At 42.5% G+C, this 17543-nt stretch overlaps 1 protein-coding gene and 1 pseudogene across 1 annotated transcript in view; one reads left to right on the top strand and one right to left on the bottom strand.

The window, feature by feature from the left end:
* CCNB3 (cyclin B3) overlaps nucleotides 1-16413 on the top strand; it is a 46907-nt gene extending 30494 nt beyond the window's left edge. The window contains exons 8-12 of the mRNA XM_021678724.2: nucleotides 7223-7360; nucleotides 11002-11157; nucleotides 11969-12118; nucleotides 15850-15980; nucleotides 16203-16413. Of these exons, the coding sequence (XP_021534399.1) occupies nucleotides 7223-7360; nucleotides 11002-11157; nucleotides 11969-12118; nucleotides 15850-15980; nucleotides 16203-16281 (654 nt within the window). The 3' untranslated portion in view covers nucleotides 16282-16413. The remainder of the gene's footprint in view (nucleotides 1-7222; nucleotides 7361-11001; nucleotides 11158-11968; nucleotides 12119-15849; nucleotides 15981-16202) is intronic.
* LOC110570626 lies at nucleotides 1749-3709 on the bottom strand (annotated as a pseudogene).
* Nucleotides 16414-17543: the final 1130 nt, after the last annotated feature.

The raw sequence follows: 17543 nt of genomic DNA, 5'->3' as shown, positions 1-17543 counted from the left end.
AAGTATAGATGGCATACAGTGTTATATTAGTTTCAGATGTGCAACATAGTGATTCAACAATTCTGTACATTACTCCATGCTCACCACGATGTGTAGTTACCATCTGTTGCCATACAGCATTATTACAGTATTATTGACTGTATTCCCTATGCTCCACTTCTCACCTGTGTGACTTACTTGTTTTATAACTGGAAGTTTGTCCCTCTTAATCTTTAATCACATATACTTGGGTTTGTTTATGGTCTTTCCAATTCTATTCCTTAGTACATTTGTCTATTCTAATATCAGTAGTATGCTGTTTTTATTATTATGGTTTGTAACACATTTATTTCCTCATTACTTACTTTACAAAATATTCATGGTTCTCACACAGTAATTCTTCCAGGTGAGCGGTAGAATAGTTTTGTCAGCTTTTCAAAAATAACCTGTTGGGATTAATTCAGGGAGAATTTACAGATCTTCTTTTGTAATTTTAAGTTTTAAAAGATTCTTTTCATATTGGGCTCGCTGACTTGAAAGGTTTTTCTTGGGTATTGAGGAATTTTTTTAATGTTATGAATATTATCCTTTTTTCTTTAATTCTTAAATTTATTCATATATTGAGAAAGCAATTAATATTTTTCTGTACTTATTTTTTTAATTTTATTATGCTATGTTAGTCACCATACTCTGTACTTACTTTGTATTCATCTACGTTGCTGAACTTAGTCATGGTTTATTTAATTTACTGTTGGATTTGATTGCTTATACTTTATTTAGAATTTTTGCTTCTATATTCACAAATAAGATTCCTTTGTAAGTTTTTGGTGCTGTCTTTATTAAGTTGTGGTACTAGGACTGTTCTAGCCTAACATAACTAGAAAAATTTTCCTATAGTATTAACACAGGAATTATTTTCCTTGGTGAACTGGCCCATGAACTTATTGATGCATGGTGCCATTTATGTGTGTCATTCTTTGATAACTCTAATAACATTGATGATTATTGGCCTGCTAAGGATTTATTATTCTTCTTGAGTCATTTTTGTGGTTTATATCGTATTTAAAATTCATTCATTTTGTTGGTTTTTCACAGCTACTGTCATAGACTATACATGGTATTCTTTTATAATTCTTTGTAATTATTTTTTCATTTAAAATGTGTGTGATGTGTTAGCTTGCTTTCATGTGTTTGCATACATGTGCATGCTGTCTTCAGTGTTCCTTGCAGGAGTTTCATTCAGTTTTCTGGTCAAAGAACCAGTTCATGGATATATTTATATAGCTTTTCTTTTTTAAAAAAATTATTGACATCTGCTTTAATATTTGTTAATTTACTCTTAGTTTATTAAGGTTTATTCTGTTGTCTTCCTTAGCTTCTTAAAATGTGTGCTTAGTCTATTTTAATTATTTCTGACTTCAGAATAAAAGCTTTAAAGGTATACATTTTCTTCTAAGTAACAGTTCTGATTACATTCCATTAATTTTGAAAGATAGTGTTGTAGCTGTCTTGTTTTTTTCTCAGTAATCTGTGATTGCAATTTTTATTTCCTTATTGACCTAGGTTTTGTTTTTTCTTTAAGAATAGTGCTTACCATTTTTTTCAAATGCTTTTCTTTTCTTTAGTTTGTTTGGTTTATCCTTTTATTGCCAATTTCTAAATTTATTGTACTGTGTGTTGAGAATGTGACCTGAATGATAATTTCTGTTTTTCTTAAGTTAATGAGATTTTCTTCATGGCTTCAGATATAATGGGTTTTTATAAATGATTCACTGATGTTTGTAGAAAACAGGTATTCTCTAGAATACAAAAGATCATTATATCAATTAATTTTGATTTAATAATTATATAATTTATATGCTAATTTATTTTTCTGCTTTACTTCGCAAAGTCTAAGAGCAGTGGGGTAACCATCCACAATCATTGTTTAGTTTATTTCTCCTGGCATTTCTTCACCCCCTCCATCTCACCTTAAATCCTCTGCCCCGTACAATTTTTTAAACTATCAATTAATATATATTTATAAGGTGTGTATGTATTCATATATATTTGTGTATATGTATATGAATAAAATCAACCGTTTTCTTCTTATTCCTCAGAGATAACAGCTATAAATAATTTAGTGTGTATCCTTCCAGATCCTTTTATGTGTATGTTATCACTTTTATTAAGTTTTGACTATCTTTTCTTTAAAAATCCGAGAAACACACCAGGGAGGGGGTGAGGGATGGGTTAGCCTGGTGATGGGTATTAAGGAGGGCACATACCACATGGAGCAGTGGGTGTTATACGAAAACAATCATGGATCACCACATCAAAAACTAATGATGTATTGTATGGTGACTAACATAACAAAATAAAATAAAATTTTAAAAAATCTTAAATTTTATGAGTAATGCATGAATGTACACACATATAGGCATAAAAATGCAGCTTTTTAATGAGTGTGGGTTTTATGATATTTTTGTTATGAATAGGTCATGCTGTACACATTGCTCTGCATCTTGCTCTTTTAAGAATGTCTTAGTAATCTTTCCATATAATTATAGATCTACCTTATTCTTTTAAAGTGTTGCATAATATTCTATTATATGTATATAGCCCATTATTTAATCAGCCTCTCTAGTGAACCTTATCTATTAATTGCCTCTGGAGTATGATGAGATAATTTGCACACTTTTAGTTTATTTCTGCTTCTATTTTTAGTCAAGATAACTGAGACTTTTAGATCCATATTATTATTGTTTAATACATTACCTTCCCTACAAATAATTATTTTTGACATTTCTAGATGTAGATATGTTTTCCTTAATTTTGTCCAGTATATTGTGAGTTCTTTTAGTCTGAAGATTCAATCTTTCTTTGGCTCAGAGAAAATTTTTTTGAAAGATAATTTTTATTACTTTTATGTTCAGAAAATTCAACAGCATACCCTTAGCCCAGTTTGGTCCCAGTTCTTTAGCCTTTGCCTTTTCCAACTTGGCAATGTGAACCACCAACTTTAGACCCAGGACTTTGCCTCTCCAGCGATGGTGGATCTCATCATACCCGTCATTGTAATTGGTCCTAATAGCTTCCACCAGCTTAGCCAGAGCTTCTTTGTCTTCTGAGTTAGCCTGTAGGAAGGCGACAGTGGTGCAGGTCTTCCTGTGGACCAGACATCTCAGCCTGGCCTTCCCCTTGATAATGCAGTAGGGAACCCCCATCTTATGACACAGGGTAGGCATGAAGACAACCAGCTCAATGGGATCCACATCATGTGTAATCACTACCAGCTGAGGCTTCCTGTTTTCCACCAAGGGGGTGACAGTATTAACCCCAGCTGGAAGGACAGGCAACTTCTTAGTGGGGACATCCTCTTTGCCAGCAGCTTTCTTCTCAGTCTGGGCCAACAATCTCTGCTTCTTCTCTTGCTTGGTCTCTGGTCTGTATTAGTGGGCCAGCTTAAGCAGTTGAGTAGCTCTTTGGTGGTCCAAGGCCTGGGTGAACTGGTTAATCATAGGAGGGGCTTTTAGATATTTATAGTGAATACCCCTTTGCCGCTGCAGCCTGATGTAGCAGGGCCATTTGACAAAGTGGGTGAGTCCCTTTTGGGCTGGATGTCCTGTCCAATGCCAGAATTCTTGGACCTTTTCTAAAACGGGGGATTGACCACCACCTTGGCTTCCTGCCAAGGGGCCACCTTCTTCCCCTTAGCCTTCTTTCCTTTCAGCATCTTGGATGGCTGGAGGAGAGACTGGCTCAGAGAAATTTTTATCATTATCTCTCTTTGGCCTCTTATCTCATTCTGTGTGTGTGTGTGTGTGTATCTCCAGAATTTGTTCTTGTGTCTCAGGTTTTCATTCATTATCTTCAACTCTCTCTTACCTCTCAGTTCTGGGAGAATTTCTTAAAGCAGCCTTTGAAATATTGATTTGATTTTTGTCATAACTGAATGTCCTATTCACTTCCCCTATTACATTTTTTAATTAAGTAATTGCTTTTTCATCAGCAACCAGTCTTTCTGGATCTCAGAGTGTTCTCTTTTCATAGATTCAGTGTTCTCTCAGATCTTGTGGGGAGTATACTTTTTAAGTTTATTTCAGTTCTTTGAAGTGAAAAGCTTTCATAAGTAGACACTTGCTCTGGTTTCTCAGAACATTTCTCCTTGAAAAATTGCTTGTTATTTTTCATGTAAATGGGTTATTTTCTCCATTTATTCATCTTTGCAGAAGATGGTCTTTGAGTTTTGGAATTTGAGATAAATTTTGTCAAATTTGTTTCCTCCTTTGAGACTAAGAGTACTCTTTATAATTTCTATAGTTATTTATTTATTTATTACTTCCCTTTTGTTCCTTCTTACCCATCCCCAGTTAAGGAGCATAATCATTTATGAAGAATTAGAAGGGTGTTGTAGCTGCTTGAATTATCTAGAGCCCTGCCACTTTTCTCTAACTGGCACAAAGTCAGGCTCCTTATGTGGAGCCTGATGCTGAGGGGACAGAAAACTGTATCATGTGAAGAATAGTTACAGGAAGTCAAGTTATTTGGTCTAGAATGGAAATTTATAGGAGACATGGTAAATGTCTTCAGTAGCTGAAGGGCTGTCACGAGAATAATTAGACTTGCTCTGTGTAGTCCCGAGTGGTAGAATTATGTTAGAAGAGTACTGTCTTACATTCAAAGAAGGAAGATTGCTATCACTGACCCTGCTGCTAATTCAAATATTTATTGACTCCGAATTTCAGCCATTCATTCAGATATTACCCACATGTTAGATGTTAACCATTTCTTAACAACATGTTACATGGGTGGCCAAGTGCCTATGAGATGTACTGGAAAGAAGCTATGCAAGCACTGGTTTTGTCATTTACTCATAGAGGTATCATCCTCAGAGAACTGCTACTTTCCATTCTTACTGTCTTTTTTTTGGTAATTATTTGACCTCGATTTCTTGATACTTATGGTGGTAGTCATTCATCTGCATGAACTCTCTCCATCTCTTTCTTATGACATTCCTCTGGAAAATGTGGTAGGCAGAATAAAATGTTCACATCCTAATTCCCAGAATCTATGAATAAGTTATTTTACATGGCAAAGGGAAATTAAAATAGAATATGGAATTAAGATTGCAGTCAGCCAAATTTAAGATACAGTGACTATCCTGGATTATCCAAGTGGACCCAGTGTAATCACAAGAGTTCTTAAATGTGGAAGAGGGAGGCAGAGAGTAATGCAGTGTGAGAAAGACTCTGCTGGCCATTGCTGGCCTTGAGGATGGAAGGGACCACAAACCAAGGAATGTGGGCAGCTTGTAGAAGTTAGAAGAAGGGTTTTCTGCTAGAACCTCTAGAAAGAAACGCAGCCCTGTTAACACCTTGATTTTTTTTAGCCCAGTGAGTCCCATTTTGCACTTTTGACTTCGAGATCTGTGATAATGAATTTGTGTTGTTTTAAGCCACTAAGTGTGTGGTAATTTATTACATTGCAGTAGGAAACCGGTAAGGATGGATTGCTGAGAAAATCCAAGGCCATATCCCAGGAACAGTAAGAACAGCTTCTTGGTATTTCTGTTATTTAAAAATTTAATGCATCTATTGCTGACTGATGTATTCAACCATTTTCTTTTTTTTTTTTTAAGATTTTATTTATTTATTTGAGAGAGAGAGCATGGGATGGGGGAGGGTCAGAGGGAGAAGCAGACTCCCCGCCGAGCAGGGAGCCCGTTGTGGGACTCGATCCCGGGACTCCAGGATCATGACCTGAGCCAAAGGCAGTCGCTTAACCAACTGAGCCACCCAGGCGCCCTCAACCATTTTCTGATAATCATCCATTTCTCCAGTGCTTCTTATTGGCCTACTTTTTGGACATCTAGGCTTCGGTGAATAAGAGGAGCCTACATAAAAGGAGGCCCAATGAAGTAAGCGAATTTTACCAGGAAGGCGATTTCTACTCAGTATAAGGAAAAATTTTCCATTAAAACCCTTCAAAGAGAGATCAGGCTGTATTTGGAGTTCTATAGCAGGAACTGAACAATTATTTGGTGGAGACATTAAAGAGAAGATTCCTGCATTGGTTGAAGTGTTGGATTAGTGTAGATTTTATTGTTCTTGAATCTAAGAACTTAAGGGGTAGAGAGGAAGAAGCATCACTGAGGTTTGGGAAGGACGCCTGTGTGTAGTGCAGATTGTGCCTACACAAGGTTCCTAGGCAAGACAAAAGTGGGCGATGGAATCCAGCTCATACCATTTGTCAAGCTGTACTTTCTGGCTGTGGAGCTGCTCTGCCTTGAGGCAGGGGTACCTTTTGCTAATTCATATAAAGGTATTGTTTACTTGATAAGATGTGTGCCTGCAGGGCTGCATTCACCCGAAGACATCACTTTTTTTTTTTTTCCTAATTTGCACAAAGATGCCATATGGGCCAGAACTAACACTGGGTCTAGAGTTACAGGAGGTGGTTTCTTGGAGTTGGTGAAGGCAAGGCAAAGATAGATAAGAGAAAAAAAAGGGAAAGAGGATTATACTACTAATGCTTTAATCTCATTCTGTCTTCTCTAGTCCCTCAGCTCACTTCCAAATGGTGCTATTGGTACTTTCTCCTAATCCGTATATTCTAATGGCATATCTAATTGGGAAGAGACACTAATGAATGAATGTACTAATAAACGGGTCTCTGTATTTTAGAGGTAAAGGAACATGATCTCTTTGGGGGAGTTCACTGTATAATGTAGTAGCAAATGGGGAAAGCAAGAATCTAAGTACTGGAGATCAAGGGGAGAGGGTGTGTTCACTCAAGGTACTCATAGAGAAGGCAGAGCATCTCTCTGACTTTTTTTTAAAGATTTTATTTATTTGAGAGAAAGAGAGAGAGCACACGAGCAGGAGAGAGGGAGAAGCAGACTCCCCGCTGAGCAAGGAGCCCAACACGGGGCTCGATCCCAGGATGCAGGGATCATGACCTGAGCTGAAAGCAGATGCCCAACCGACTGAGCCACCCAGGCACCTCATCTCTCTCTGATTTATAAGACTGGTCATCTACCTAAATATGGAGGGATGGATAATGCCAGGGTCCTCAAAGGCACAGGAGATCTAGATCTAGGCACCTAGCTGAAGCAGTTCCCACATTCATAGCTGGCTGAGTCTCGGTGGGCCAGGTCTGGTAGTTCCACTGTCTTCAGTGCCACAGACCATGTAGTTAGATCTACTGGATGTGGCCTTGGGGTGGGAAAATATGACACATTCGTGTTTGTGTATTCCTCCAGATGACCTTTGAGATGAGTCACGAGACCCTGTACTTGGCAGTGAAACTGGTGGATCACTACCTTATGGAGGTAGTATGCAAGAGGGACAAGCTACAACTCCTTGGTTCCACTGCATTTCTGATTGCAGCAAAATTTGAGGTGAGCCTGAGTTCAGAGAGCCTGGAGAAAATTAATCAAGTTTCTACCCAAGTCTGATATATATGTATTTGTATGCCTCTATGTGCATATATGTATGTATATGTGTGTATGTATCATCTACACGTATATACCCACGCACATATACATGCACTTACATTTGCATGTATGTGCACCTGTGTGTGTGTGTGTGTGCATGTATAATTACATGCACACACACACACAAATAATATTTCCTACCTTTTTTTGGTCGGTCTTTTCTAGCAGGGACACTGGTGTTGGGTGGCAGTGGTGGTATATTTGTTTCCTGGCATCCATAGGGTTCTTTCATTTCTTCTTTGAAGATATGTGTATGTGGGCATATGCCTAGTTAAATACATTGTTCTTTGTGAGTCTTCCTTCTGATCCATAATTCTCCACCCACCCCTGCACTCTTTTCTTCTTCCACCAACTTCCTCTCCACCTAGTGGAGTCTTGAACTGCATAGATAAGAAAGCAATTCCAAACCTGGGTGCTGGAGACATTTAAGAAAACATGGCCTGGTACAGATGGTAGTGAGTCCAGGTGAAATAGTTATTTTTGAAGTAGCATTATAAAAGCAAGTTGCTGGCTTTTCTTTTCTTTTCTTTTTTGAAGAAATTATCCATTCATCTTAGAGAGAGAGAGAGCATGGAGGGAGGGAGAGCAAGAATCCCGAAGCAGTGTCCCCGCTGAGCGGGGCTCGATCCCCGACCCTGAGATCGTGACCTGAGCTGAAATCAAGAGCTGGATGCTTAACTGACTGAGCCACCCAGGCGCCCTGCTGGCCTTTCTTTCCTAACCGGAAGCCATCTCATTTCTCTGATTCTTTCCTCTTCCTCAGATGCTAAATGATCTTGTTCAACTGTGATTTTTCCATGATAGGCTACTTGTGTGAAACCTTAGCGTTTAGAAGCAGAGAGGTAGCAACTTTTACTGAATTCAAAGAGCTTTAGAACTGTGGATTTGTTTCTGTGCTCCCTCACTTGCTCCTTCCGCAGCTTTATCCTTAACTTGCTTCTTGCCTCCCTCCCTCCTGACTCCCTCCCTCCCTCCCTAGATCCTTATCTCCCTTCCTCAATCCAGTCCTCCCTCTTTTGCTTCTTACTTGCCTCACTTTCTTGCAGCTCTTGCTTCACTTCCCTCCTTGCTTCACTTCCACCCTTGCTCCCTAACTCCCTTCCTTTTACCAGCCTTCCCTCAATCCCTCCCTCATCCCTCCCTTCATTCTTCCATCCTTGCCTGGTGTGCTCATACACTACAAACTGGGTTTCCTCCCTGTATCTCTCTTTCCCTCCCTCCCTCCCTGGTTCCCTTTCTCCCCTTCTCCCACCCTTATTCTATCCATCCCTCCTTCTGTGTCTCCTTTCCTGCCACCTTCTCCCTCCCATCACGCTCCCTCACTCTGTCCCATTCCATCCTCTTCCCTCCCAGCTTCCCTACCTCCCTTACTCCTTTCTTCCCTCTCTTTTCCCTTCCTTTGCTCTCTTCCCTCTGTCCCATCTCTTCTCACTCCCCACCTCATTCCTTTCATGCTGCACTCCCTCCCTCTCCCATCCCCTCTCTCCTCCTTTTTCTGTTCATTCCTTCTCTCCCTTCTTCATGTGCTCCTTCCCTCTCTACCACCCACTCTTGCTCCCTGGCACCCTGGCACTATGACTCCCTCTAATTATAGCCACTTCCCACCTTCCTTCTCTCATCTCCTTTTTCCCTTGCTGCTTCTCTCTTTTCCCCCTCCCACCCTGGCTCCTTTCCTCACTATTTCCCTCTCAGGTTCACTTCCTTCCCTACTCACTTGCTCCCTGGTTCGCTTGCTCCCCCTCACAGTCTGCTCCCTCCAAACTCCCCCTCTTGATTACTGCCTTTCCTCTCCAGTGTTCATTTCCTCCCACCCACTATCACTTGCTCATTTCTATCCTCTTTCCCTCTCTCTCTCCCTGGCTCTCTCCCTCCTACATACCTTCCCTGACTCACTTCCTCCCTCCTCCCTCTGTCCCTTCCTTCCTCTTTGACCTCCTCCTTCCCTTTCTCCCTTTCTCTTCTCTCACTCTCTCCCTTGCTCCCTCCTTTGCTGCTTCCCTCTCTGGCTCATTTCCTTCCCTGATCAGGCATTCCCTGGTTCATTCTTTGCTCTCCTTCCCTCTGCGCCTCCCTCCTCTCCCTCCTCTCCCTCCTCTCCCTCCTCTTTCCTCCTCCTACCTAGGGCTATCCTTGTGGCTTAGCACAAGGTACTAAGTACTAAGGTACTAAGTCCTCCATGCCTCAGCCTCAAGAGGGTTAAAAAGAAGTTGGGGGTCCCGGGCCAACAGCAGAATGAAGAGCAGAGTACAAAGAGGCACTTCTTAGCAAATCTGGGAACCAGGAGTACCAGAACCCTGTTCTGGTTATCAGGATGAAGGGCCCCCACTATGTTTTTTGGAGAAGGGGTGTCTTTCCCTCACAGGATTGAGAAGTACAGAAAGACTTTTGCAAAGGGAGGTGTGGAGATGGTCTGAGGAGAGAAGAAAGGAAGGAACCACTGGTGAGCAGGGCAAAGGAAGGGAGAGTTTCTTGGCCTGGTATTGCTGCTAGGTTGCTGTGTGAACTTGAGTAATTTGCTTCCTCTTTATGTGCCTCAATTTCCTTGTCTGCAAAATAGAGGGTTAGTCTAGTCTGAGATCTCAAAATAGAAAGACAGAGAAAGGTGTGGGAAGAACGCTGCGGTGGGCAGTTAGATGCAGCTGGATAAAAGATTCGGGGTCTTCCTGCTTCCCAGTCCTCTCCCCAAAACCAAGGTTCACCCTGCAGACGACAGGACATGTTAAGGTGCTTCCCGGTTAGGGGTCCTTCTCACCCTTGGCTGGGTCTGGATCTCCCCTGTCTAGTCCCTGAGCATATCCTCCCACTCTCTGCAGTCCTCAGTCTCTGCTTAGGCTCTCTCTGTGCTGGTCTGCCTGTCTCTCACTGCCTGCCACCCCAGTAGAGCCCCTTCCCAAACATCCTTGTTCATTTCTTAGACTGGGAAACAATGTGCCGGCTTATTTTCCATCTCTAGCTCCACTTTCTGTGGTCTTCTTTCCTCCCTTCCCCCAGAGCAGGCCTTAGATTTCTCATTCCAGGCTTTCACTCATTAAAAGAGAGATCATTGGGCGCCTGGGTGGCTCAGTTGGTTAAGCATCTGCCTTTGGCTCAGGTCATGATCCTAAGGTTTTGGGATTGAGTCCTGCATCGGGCTCCCTGCTCAGCAGGGAGTCTGCTTCTCCCTCTCCCTCTACTACTCCCCCTGCTTGTGCTCTCTCTCTCTCAAATAAATAAATATTTAAAAAAATAGAAGAGAGATCATTGCTACTGGTTCCTGTGCCATATTATGCCACTCCGAATAGTGTAAGAATCTACCCCACAAGGCCCGATTCTCTCTCCAGTGGTGCAGTTTTGGGGCAGATGTCTCCTATGTCTCTGATTTTGTTTTTCACATGGGCCACTCAAATCAACCAGAAGGTTGCTCTCAGAGCGACCTTGAAGGTTTATGCTGGGAAATGTTATTGCCTCCTATCTTTCACTTCTTTCCCCCACTGCCTTTTATCTCAAAGCAGAGAGGAGTGGGCTCTCTTTGCCTGTTGGTGACTCTCTCTCGTCTCCACCCATAGGAGTCCTGCCCACCTTGTGTAGATGACTTCCTATACATCTGTGATGATATTTATCAGCGAGATGAGATGCTCACCATGGAAATCAGCATCCTGCAAACTCTCAAATTTGATATCAACATTCCCATCGCCTATCATTTCCTGCGCAGATATGCTAGGGTAAGAGGGAGGAGGCACATCCTCATTCTCCCACTACTGGGTTAGTCCCCTCCATACCCAGAGTAGCTGCTTGAATGGTAGGAAAAGGGAAAGGGGCAACAGGGGACGGGAATTTCTTCTTCAGCCCACCCTCCTAGACTGACCACCTTTATGAAGTGTGGGGGGGAACAGAATTGAAGATTTTCATGGTGTACCTTTATGCTTTGAGGTGAAGGCAGTGTAAGGGAGGGGAAGAAGAGTCTTTGATCAGGAAGGGACACGTGGGAAGTTAGGGGGAAATGCTGGTAAAGTTCTCTTCCATCATCTGACTGTTGGTTACAGGGGAGGTCACTTTATAATTATTTATTGTATTCTACAAGTACACTTGTGTACTTTCCTCTATGTGTGTGTTATAGGTTATAATTTTTAAAAAAGATTCAAACAAGAAAAGGGAAATTCTTTTGGAGCATGGAATATTTCTAGGGTGGAGCCAGGGGCAAAGTTATAGTTAGAGAGTTTCAGCTCTTCAAAGGATAACTTGCAAAGAAAGGGGATGTGGGGGAGGGTACCACAAGGGTACTTGATAATTTGATTAAAAACTCTAGAGGTAGCAAATCCCACTGGCCGATTTCAGAATCCCTGCCTGAAAGAGTCTGTGCTTTTGGGGGTAGGGTCCTTAGTGTGAGTCATGGTAGCAAGAGAGGTAAATTGTTCAGACAGAGAGCCATTTAGGCCTGAAGTGGGATAACTGGAGAGAGTGGGTACAGTGGGTCTTCTGCTAGGTGCTGCTTTTCTGAATTGATTGCTGAGCCAGTCTTCTTGCTACCCTCAGTGTCTCCGTGCCAACATGAAGACACTGACTTTGTCCCGCTTCATCTGTGAGATGACTCTGCAGGAATACGACTATGTCCAGGAGAGGGCTTCCAAACTAGCTGCTGGCTCCTTCCTCCTGGCCCTCTATATGAAGAAGCTCGGACACTGGGTAAACACTTGCTGGGGGCATGGGGTAGAGATTTAGAAGCACAGAATCAGCAACCTAAGTGTCCACTGATGGATGAATAAATAAAGAAGATGTGGTGTATACACATACACACACACATGAATATTACTTAGCCATAAAAAAGAATAAAATCTTACATTTGTGACAACATGAATGGACCTATACGATCTTATACTAAGTGAAATAAGTCAGAGAAAGACAAATACTGTATTATTTCACTTATCTGTGGGATCTAAAAAAAACAAAACAGGGGGCACCTGGGTGGCTCAGTTGGTTAAGCGTCTGCCTTTGGCTCAGGTCATGATCCCGGGGTCCTGGGATCAAGCCCCGCATTGGGCTCCCTGCTCAGTGGGGAGCCTGCTTCTCCATCTGCCGCTTCCCCAGCTTGTGCTCTCTTTCTCTCTCTCTTTCTCTCTCTCTCTCTCACTCTCTCAGAATAATAAATCTTAAAAAAATAAAAAAAACAAAATAGAAACAGATTCATAAATATGGAGAACAAACTAGTGAGGGGAGGGGGTGGAGGGAAGGGCAAAATAGGTGAAGGGGATTAAAAGGCACAAATTTCCAGTTACAAAATAAATAAGTCACAGGGACGTAAAGTACAGCATAGGGAGTATAGTCAATAGCATTGTAATGACGTTGTATGGTGACGGATGGTGACTACACTTACCATGGTGAGCATTTTGTAATGTATGTGAATGTTGAATCACTAGTTTCAGGTCATACACCTGAAACTAATGTAGTATTGTATGTCACCTATACTTCAATTAAAAGCAAGAAAACACAGGGTAAATTTGGGAGGAAGGTGTAAAGTAGGGTCATGGGAAACTCAGTGATAAAACTGCCATGTACCCATAGTTACAAATTCTTTGACATCTCAACGTGTTAGGAGCCTGGCTGCTTAAAAGGTTTTTACAGCAATGGTTTTGAATTGTTTTATTTTATTTTTCTTAGTCACAGTGCTCTTTATTCCGAAGAAAGCTTACTTGAAAACCCAATATTGTAAAACAGACTAATATGAAATAATTCTGGTTGCAGCAGGTGGTAGGATGGGCCCCCTTCTTACCTGACCCCATTCTGCCCCTGCCCCTTGCAGTCCCCCCAGCAAGGTTGCCCCCCAATCCCCTAAGAGAGCTCATTGGAACATAATTTGAGAAGCACAGACCCAGAGTTGTGCAAGCAACTGTCTGTGTGTATAATGGGGGGTTCAGAGGTATAGTATAGTGGTCTTCTCTGAAGAGGAAGTCCCCTAAAGCCTCCTTCCCCAGTATAAATAAAACTCATTCCTAAGCTCCTCCAACCTAGAAGTCCTGCAGCCACTACTGTTGGGAAAACCTCTACCAGTACCAAGAAAGACTGCTCTAAACAGTTGTGTGAACTTGGACAAGTCATACTGAAATTTCTTGGGACCGAGAAAGCATTCAGTAAATGGCAGTGATGGTGATGAAAAGGAAAAAAATGGCTAGCATTTATTTAGTGCTTAGACAGTGATCGAAGCACTTTGTGTATTAACTCATTTAATTTTCGCAAGATCAGTACTAACGTCCCTACTTTACAGATAAGAAATAACTTCCCATGTTTTGCTAATGAGAGGCAGAGCTGGTCTTTGGGGATTAGGAGTAGTGTTCAAATTGTTATACATACTGTATCGTCAGAACTGATGTGGCCATAGCTTTGGAACTGTGGCCCTGGAGAGGCTCCATGTTGTGCCAGGCTTTGATCTTCAGATTGTGGGGAAATGTTGTAGGTTCTGAGGGGGACAACTGAGGGACTCAGGGCAGCAAACTGCCTGCTGACCAGTATAGAAATAGTTCTGTGTTTTAACAGTTGGCATGGTTACACCAATGAGTATCAGCGAAGTGTCAGCCCTGATCTGAACTCAGGTAGTATGGCCCCACAGTCCTCTATGCTATGTATACCACCTCTATAGATAAGAAAGGCTTCACAGAGGAGGTGACTTTTGAGTTGGGTCTTGAAAGATGAGTAGGAACCTGTGAGAGAAGACATTCTAGGTAGAGGGAATGATAACTGACCAGATGTGAAGGCAATGAGAAGAGTGTGAGGTATTTGGGGCAGAATAAGGCACTTCCTATAGATAGAGCAGAGGATATATTAATAGGGGGTGGTGAGAGATGAGACCGTAATGGTAGGGTGTAGTCAGATTGTGAGAGAGCTTGGATGCCAAATGGAGAGACCCACTTTATATGAAGGCATTGGGAGGTTTTGAGGCAGGGGAGTGACCTACTCCTCTTTGTGTGTTCTGGAAACAGCACTGGTATAGCAGTAGAGAAGGTGAATTAAATGAGAGATGGTATAAAAGTGGGAACACTAGTGAGTAGGCTTTCATAATAGTCAAGATGAAGCATTGGGGCCCGAACCTGTGCAGTGACAATGGAGTCATTAATCTTATTTGACACACCCAATATAATGTGTTACTCCCCTGCTCAGCATGCCAGTGATTGCCCTTTACCTGTGGCAGTGGTTTCTAAACAATATTCAGTAGAGCCCTGTGATTCCTGTAGAAGTGTCTCCTGGGCCCTGTAAAAGGTAAAGCGATGCAAATTGGTGGGCTTGTTAGCTCTCCCTCCCAATCCCAGGTAGATATTTAGGCTTCCAGGTAAGATATTTGAAAAAAAGAAAAAAAAGGAGTTCAGAGAAAGTAATTTAAGACACTTTTAGAAAACCACTGCCATATAGGATAAACCTTCTCTTCTTTACCTGTGGAGCGCCCACTTGACTTTCAACACCCACTGCAGTCGTGCCCTCCTTTACAAAGCTTTCTGTGACTCTCCTGGCCAAAGTTCATGGGTCCTGCTGCTCTGTTTCTCCAGGGTCCCATTCTCACTTCCATCATAGACCTTCCCACACATTCTGTAATTCTCTGTGTGCACGGCTGTCTCCCCCACTACACATTCCTTAGGGGTAGGGGCCTTAGTCATCTTTGTATTCACAGCAGCCTACACAAGGGTTGGTAATATTAATCCTAGCTAGCCTTGTTTGGGCACTCACTTTGTGCTAGGCTCTGTTCCACTGTGCATTGTGTGTATTAACTCATTCGCTCCTATGATGCAATTACTGTAATTATCCCCATTTGGCATAGTGGGAATCTGGGGCACCAAGGAATTAATAACTGTGGCTCAAGTCCATGCTGTTGGTGGAGCTAGAATTTGAACCCAAGCTGTTTGCCTCTGGAACCTTTGCTCTTAAATGCTGTGCTGTATTACTTCTGCCACATAATAGGCATCCTTAAAATTGAATGAGAACATAAACGCGTGGAATGAGAGCTGTTAGAGCCAGAGAAGAGGAACTGCCTTAAATTCCTGTTGTCTGTTGACGTGGGATCTTAAGTTTGTTTTGAGGTTTGCCTGCCCATTGGCTCTTGACCTGAGCGTGAGTAAATTACAGAATCAGTCATGTTCCTTAGATTCTTTAGTGGATTTCAGCTTACATGAATACCTACAACCGGGGCTAATATCCAACTGGTACCTGTGGATGGATGGTACATATGTTCATCTGGATAGCCATACCATTAGTTTGCAGCTGGAACGTAGTCTTCTAGGACGTACTCTATACTTACTGGTCAGTGTCTGTGCTGTATGAGTGTTTGAAATGTCTGACTATCTCTGTATACAAAGTCTGGACTTGGGACGGTAGAGATAGAGGAAGGGTCCGCTTCCTGTGGTAAAAGTCACTGTTCATGTTGCGTCTTCCAGGCTCCTGCCCTGGAGTATTACAGTGGCTACAAGACCTCTGATCTTCACCCCTTGGTCAAGCAGCTAAACACCCTGCTGACATTGCGTCCTTGCAACAAGCTCAAGACTGTGCATTCCAAGTATTCTCACCGGTAAGTACTGAGCTCCAGTTGAGGATGGGTTTGTGCTCAGCCATGGGGAGGCACAGACTAGCCGCACTCAAGGAAAAAGGAACATTCAGGACTGTTCGCCTTACTTTCTGCTCTAGGGTTAAACCAATATAGGGAACCAAGAGTCCTGTGTCCCATTTATTCCAAGGAGCCTGTTTGCTTTGGCTTATTTTTACGCTGAGCAGACCCCTCTTCCTTTTGCAGGGTCTTCTTCGAAGTCACCCAAATCCCCCCCTTGGACATGTTGAAGCTAGAGGAGATTTTCAACTACTGCAAAGTCTGAGGCTGAGGAGCCGGCACACTGGCAGCGGCCACCAGGGCCAGGCAGGCATTAAAATAAGCTGTTACTTATTCTGTCTCTGAATGTGTCTTTTGGTCGCTTGTGTTTCGTTTTTACTCTTTTGTTTGTCTTTTCCCAAATTGACAGTGTTGTAAATTTTTAACTTTTTATGAAAGAAAAGAAATTATTACAGTACTTGATTAGAAATTTAATAAAAAATTGTTTGTCGTTAAAAGGGCTCACGTCCCCTCTTATTGTTCAGGAGCCCCACGCATAGCCCAGGGATGTTTCTCCCTGTGCCTCAAGGATCTAAGTTATCCAGTTTCCTTCTCTAGTTGGAGACTTTCTCTTCATGGGAAGAAGAATTGAACTAGGGTGTAAATTGAAGGCTGAGTCTGTACGAGGAGGATCCTTGGGGTGTTGGTGCCCAGTTCAAAGAGAGAGAGAGAGAGAGAGAGAGCCCTACCGGACAGACAGGCCTCAGTGTTCAGATCGGGGGCAGCTGGGAGTGTGGGCCAATACCCTTTGGTCCCCATCTCAGGTTGCTTGCTTTCCTTGTTTCTTCCTGGATGACAAAAAGATGGGGAATTAGGATTTTAACCCTAGTATAGCCCTACTTTCATAGTTAAGCAGCTTTCTAGAGTCTAAATTTGAAAAGCTGCTTGGAGTGGAATGCCAGAATCTCCGTTGGACCTTATCTTGTGTCAAGAGGAGAACTTTCCACCTGTGAAATCAGTGAGACGTCCCATGAATGCAGGCATCAATCATTTGCCCAGTGTTCATTCATAAAGCCTTACGGAGGTTCTGCTCTCTCTCCCTGTCCTACCTTTGGGGTGATGTGTACTGGTACAGCTATCTTGGTTGTTAACAGAGGAGCTGAATCTACTCTGTGCCAGTTGATGAAGAGCCACTGCCTTAATCCTGCCTCTAAGACCTCTGTGACCTCCCTGCAATCTAGCAAGTGCAGTAAGGGATGTCTGTCACAGCAGGAGACCTCTAGGACTCTATTCTAGTACTGTGACTGGCAGCTGTTGTGATTGGTCCATGCTCATGTGTAACTACTTGTCAAATGTTTTGAATATCAGTCCCGAGGGTGGGAATCTGGTGGAGGGGACAGTCGATGGAGAACTCTTGGGGAAAATACCTCCCCAGTTCTGACCCCAGATTGCCCATGCTAGTCTGGTCACATCCCCTTTTGTGGTTGGGGACAGGAGGGAGAGCACTCTGAGCCCTGAGATGTCTTAGTGCTTTCTTTCTCTCTGTGT

This window comes from Neomonachus schauinslandi, chromosome X, assembly GCF_002201575.2.
Source record: "Neomonachus schauinslandi chromosome X, ASM220157v2, whole genome shotgun sequence".
NCBI lineage: Eukaryota > Metazoa > Chordata > Mammalia > Carnivora > Phocidae > Neomonachus > Neomonachus schauinslandi.
The sequence above is the reverse complement of the archived record's forward strand: the minus strand, read 5'-3'. Positions and strand labels throughout refer to the sequence as shown.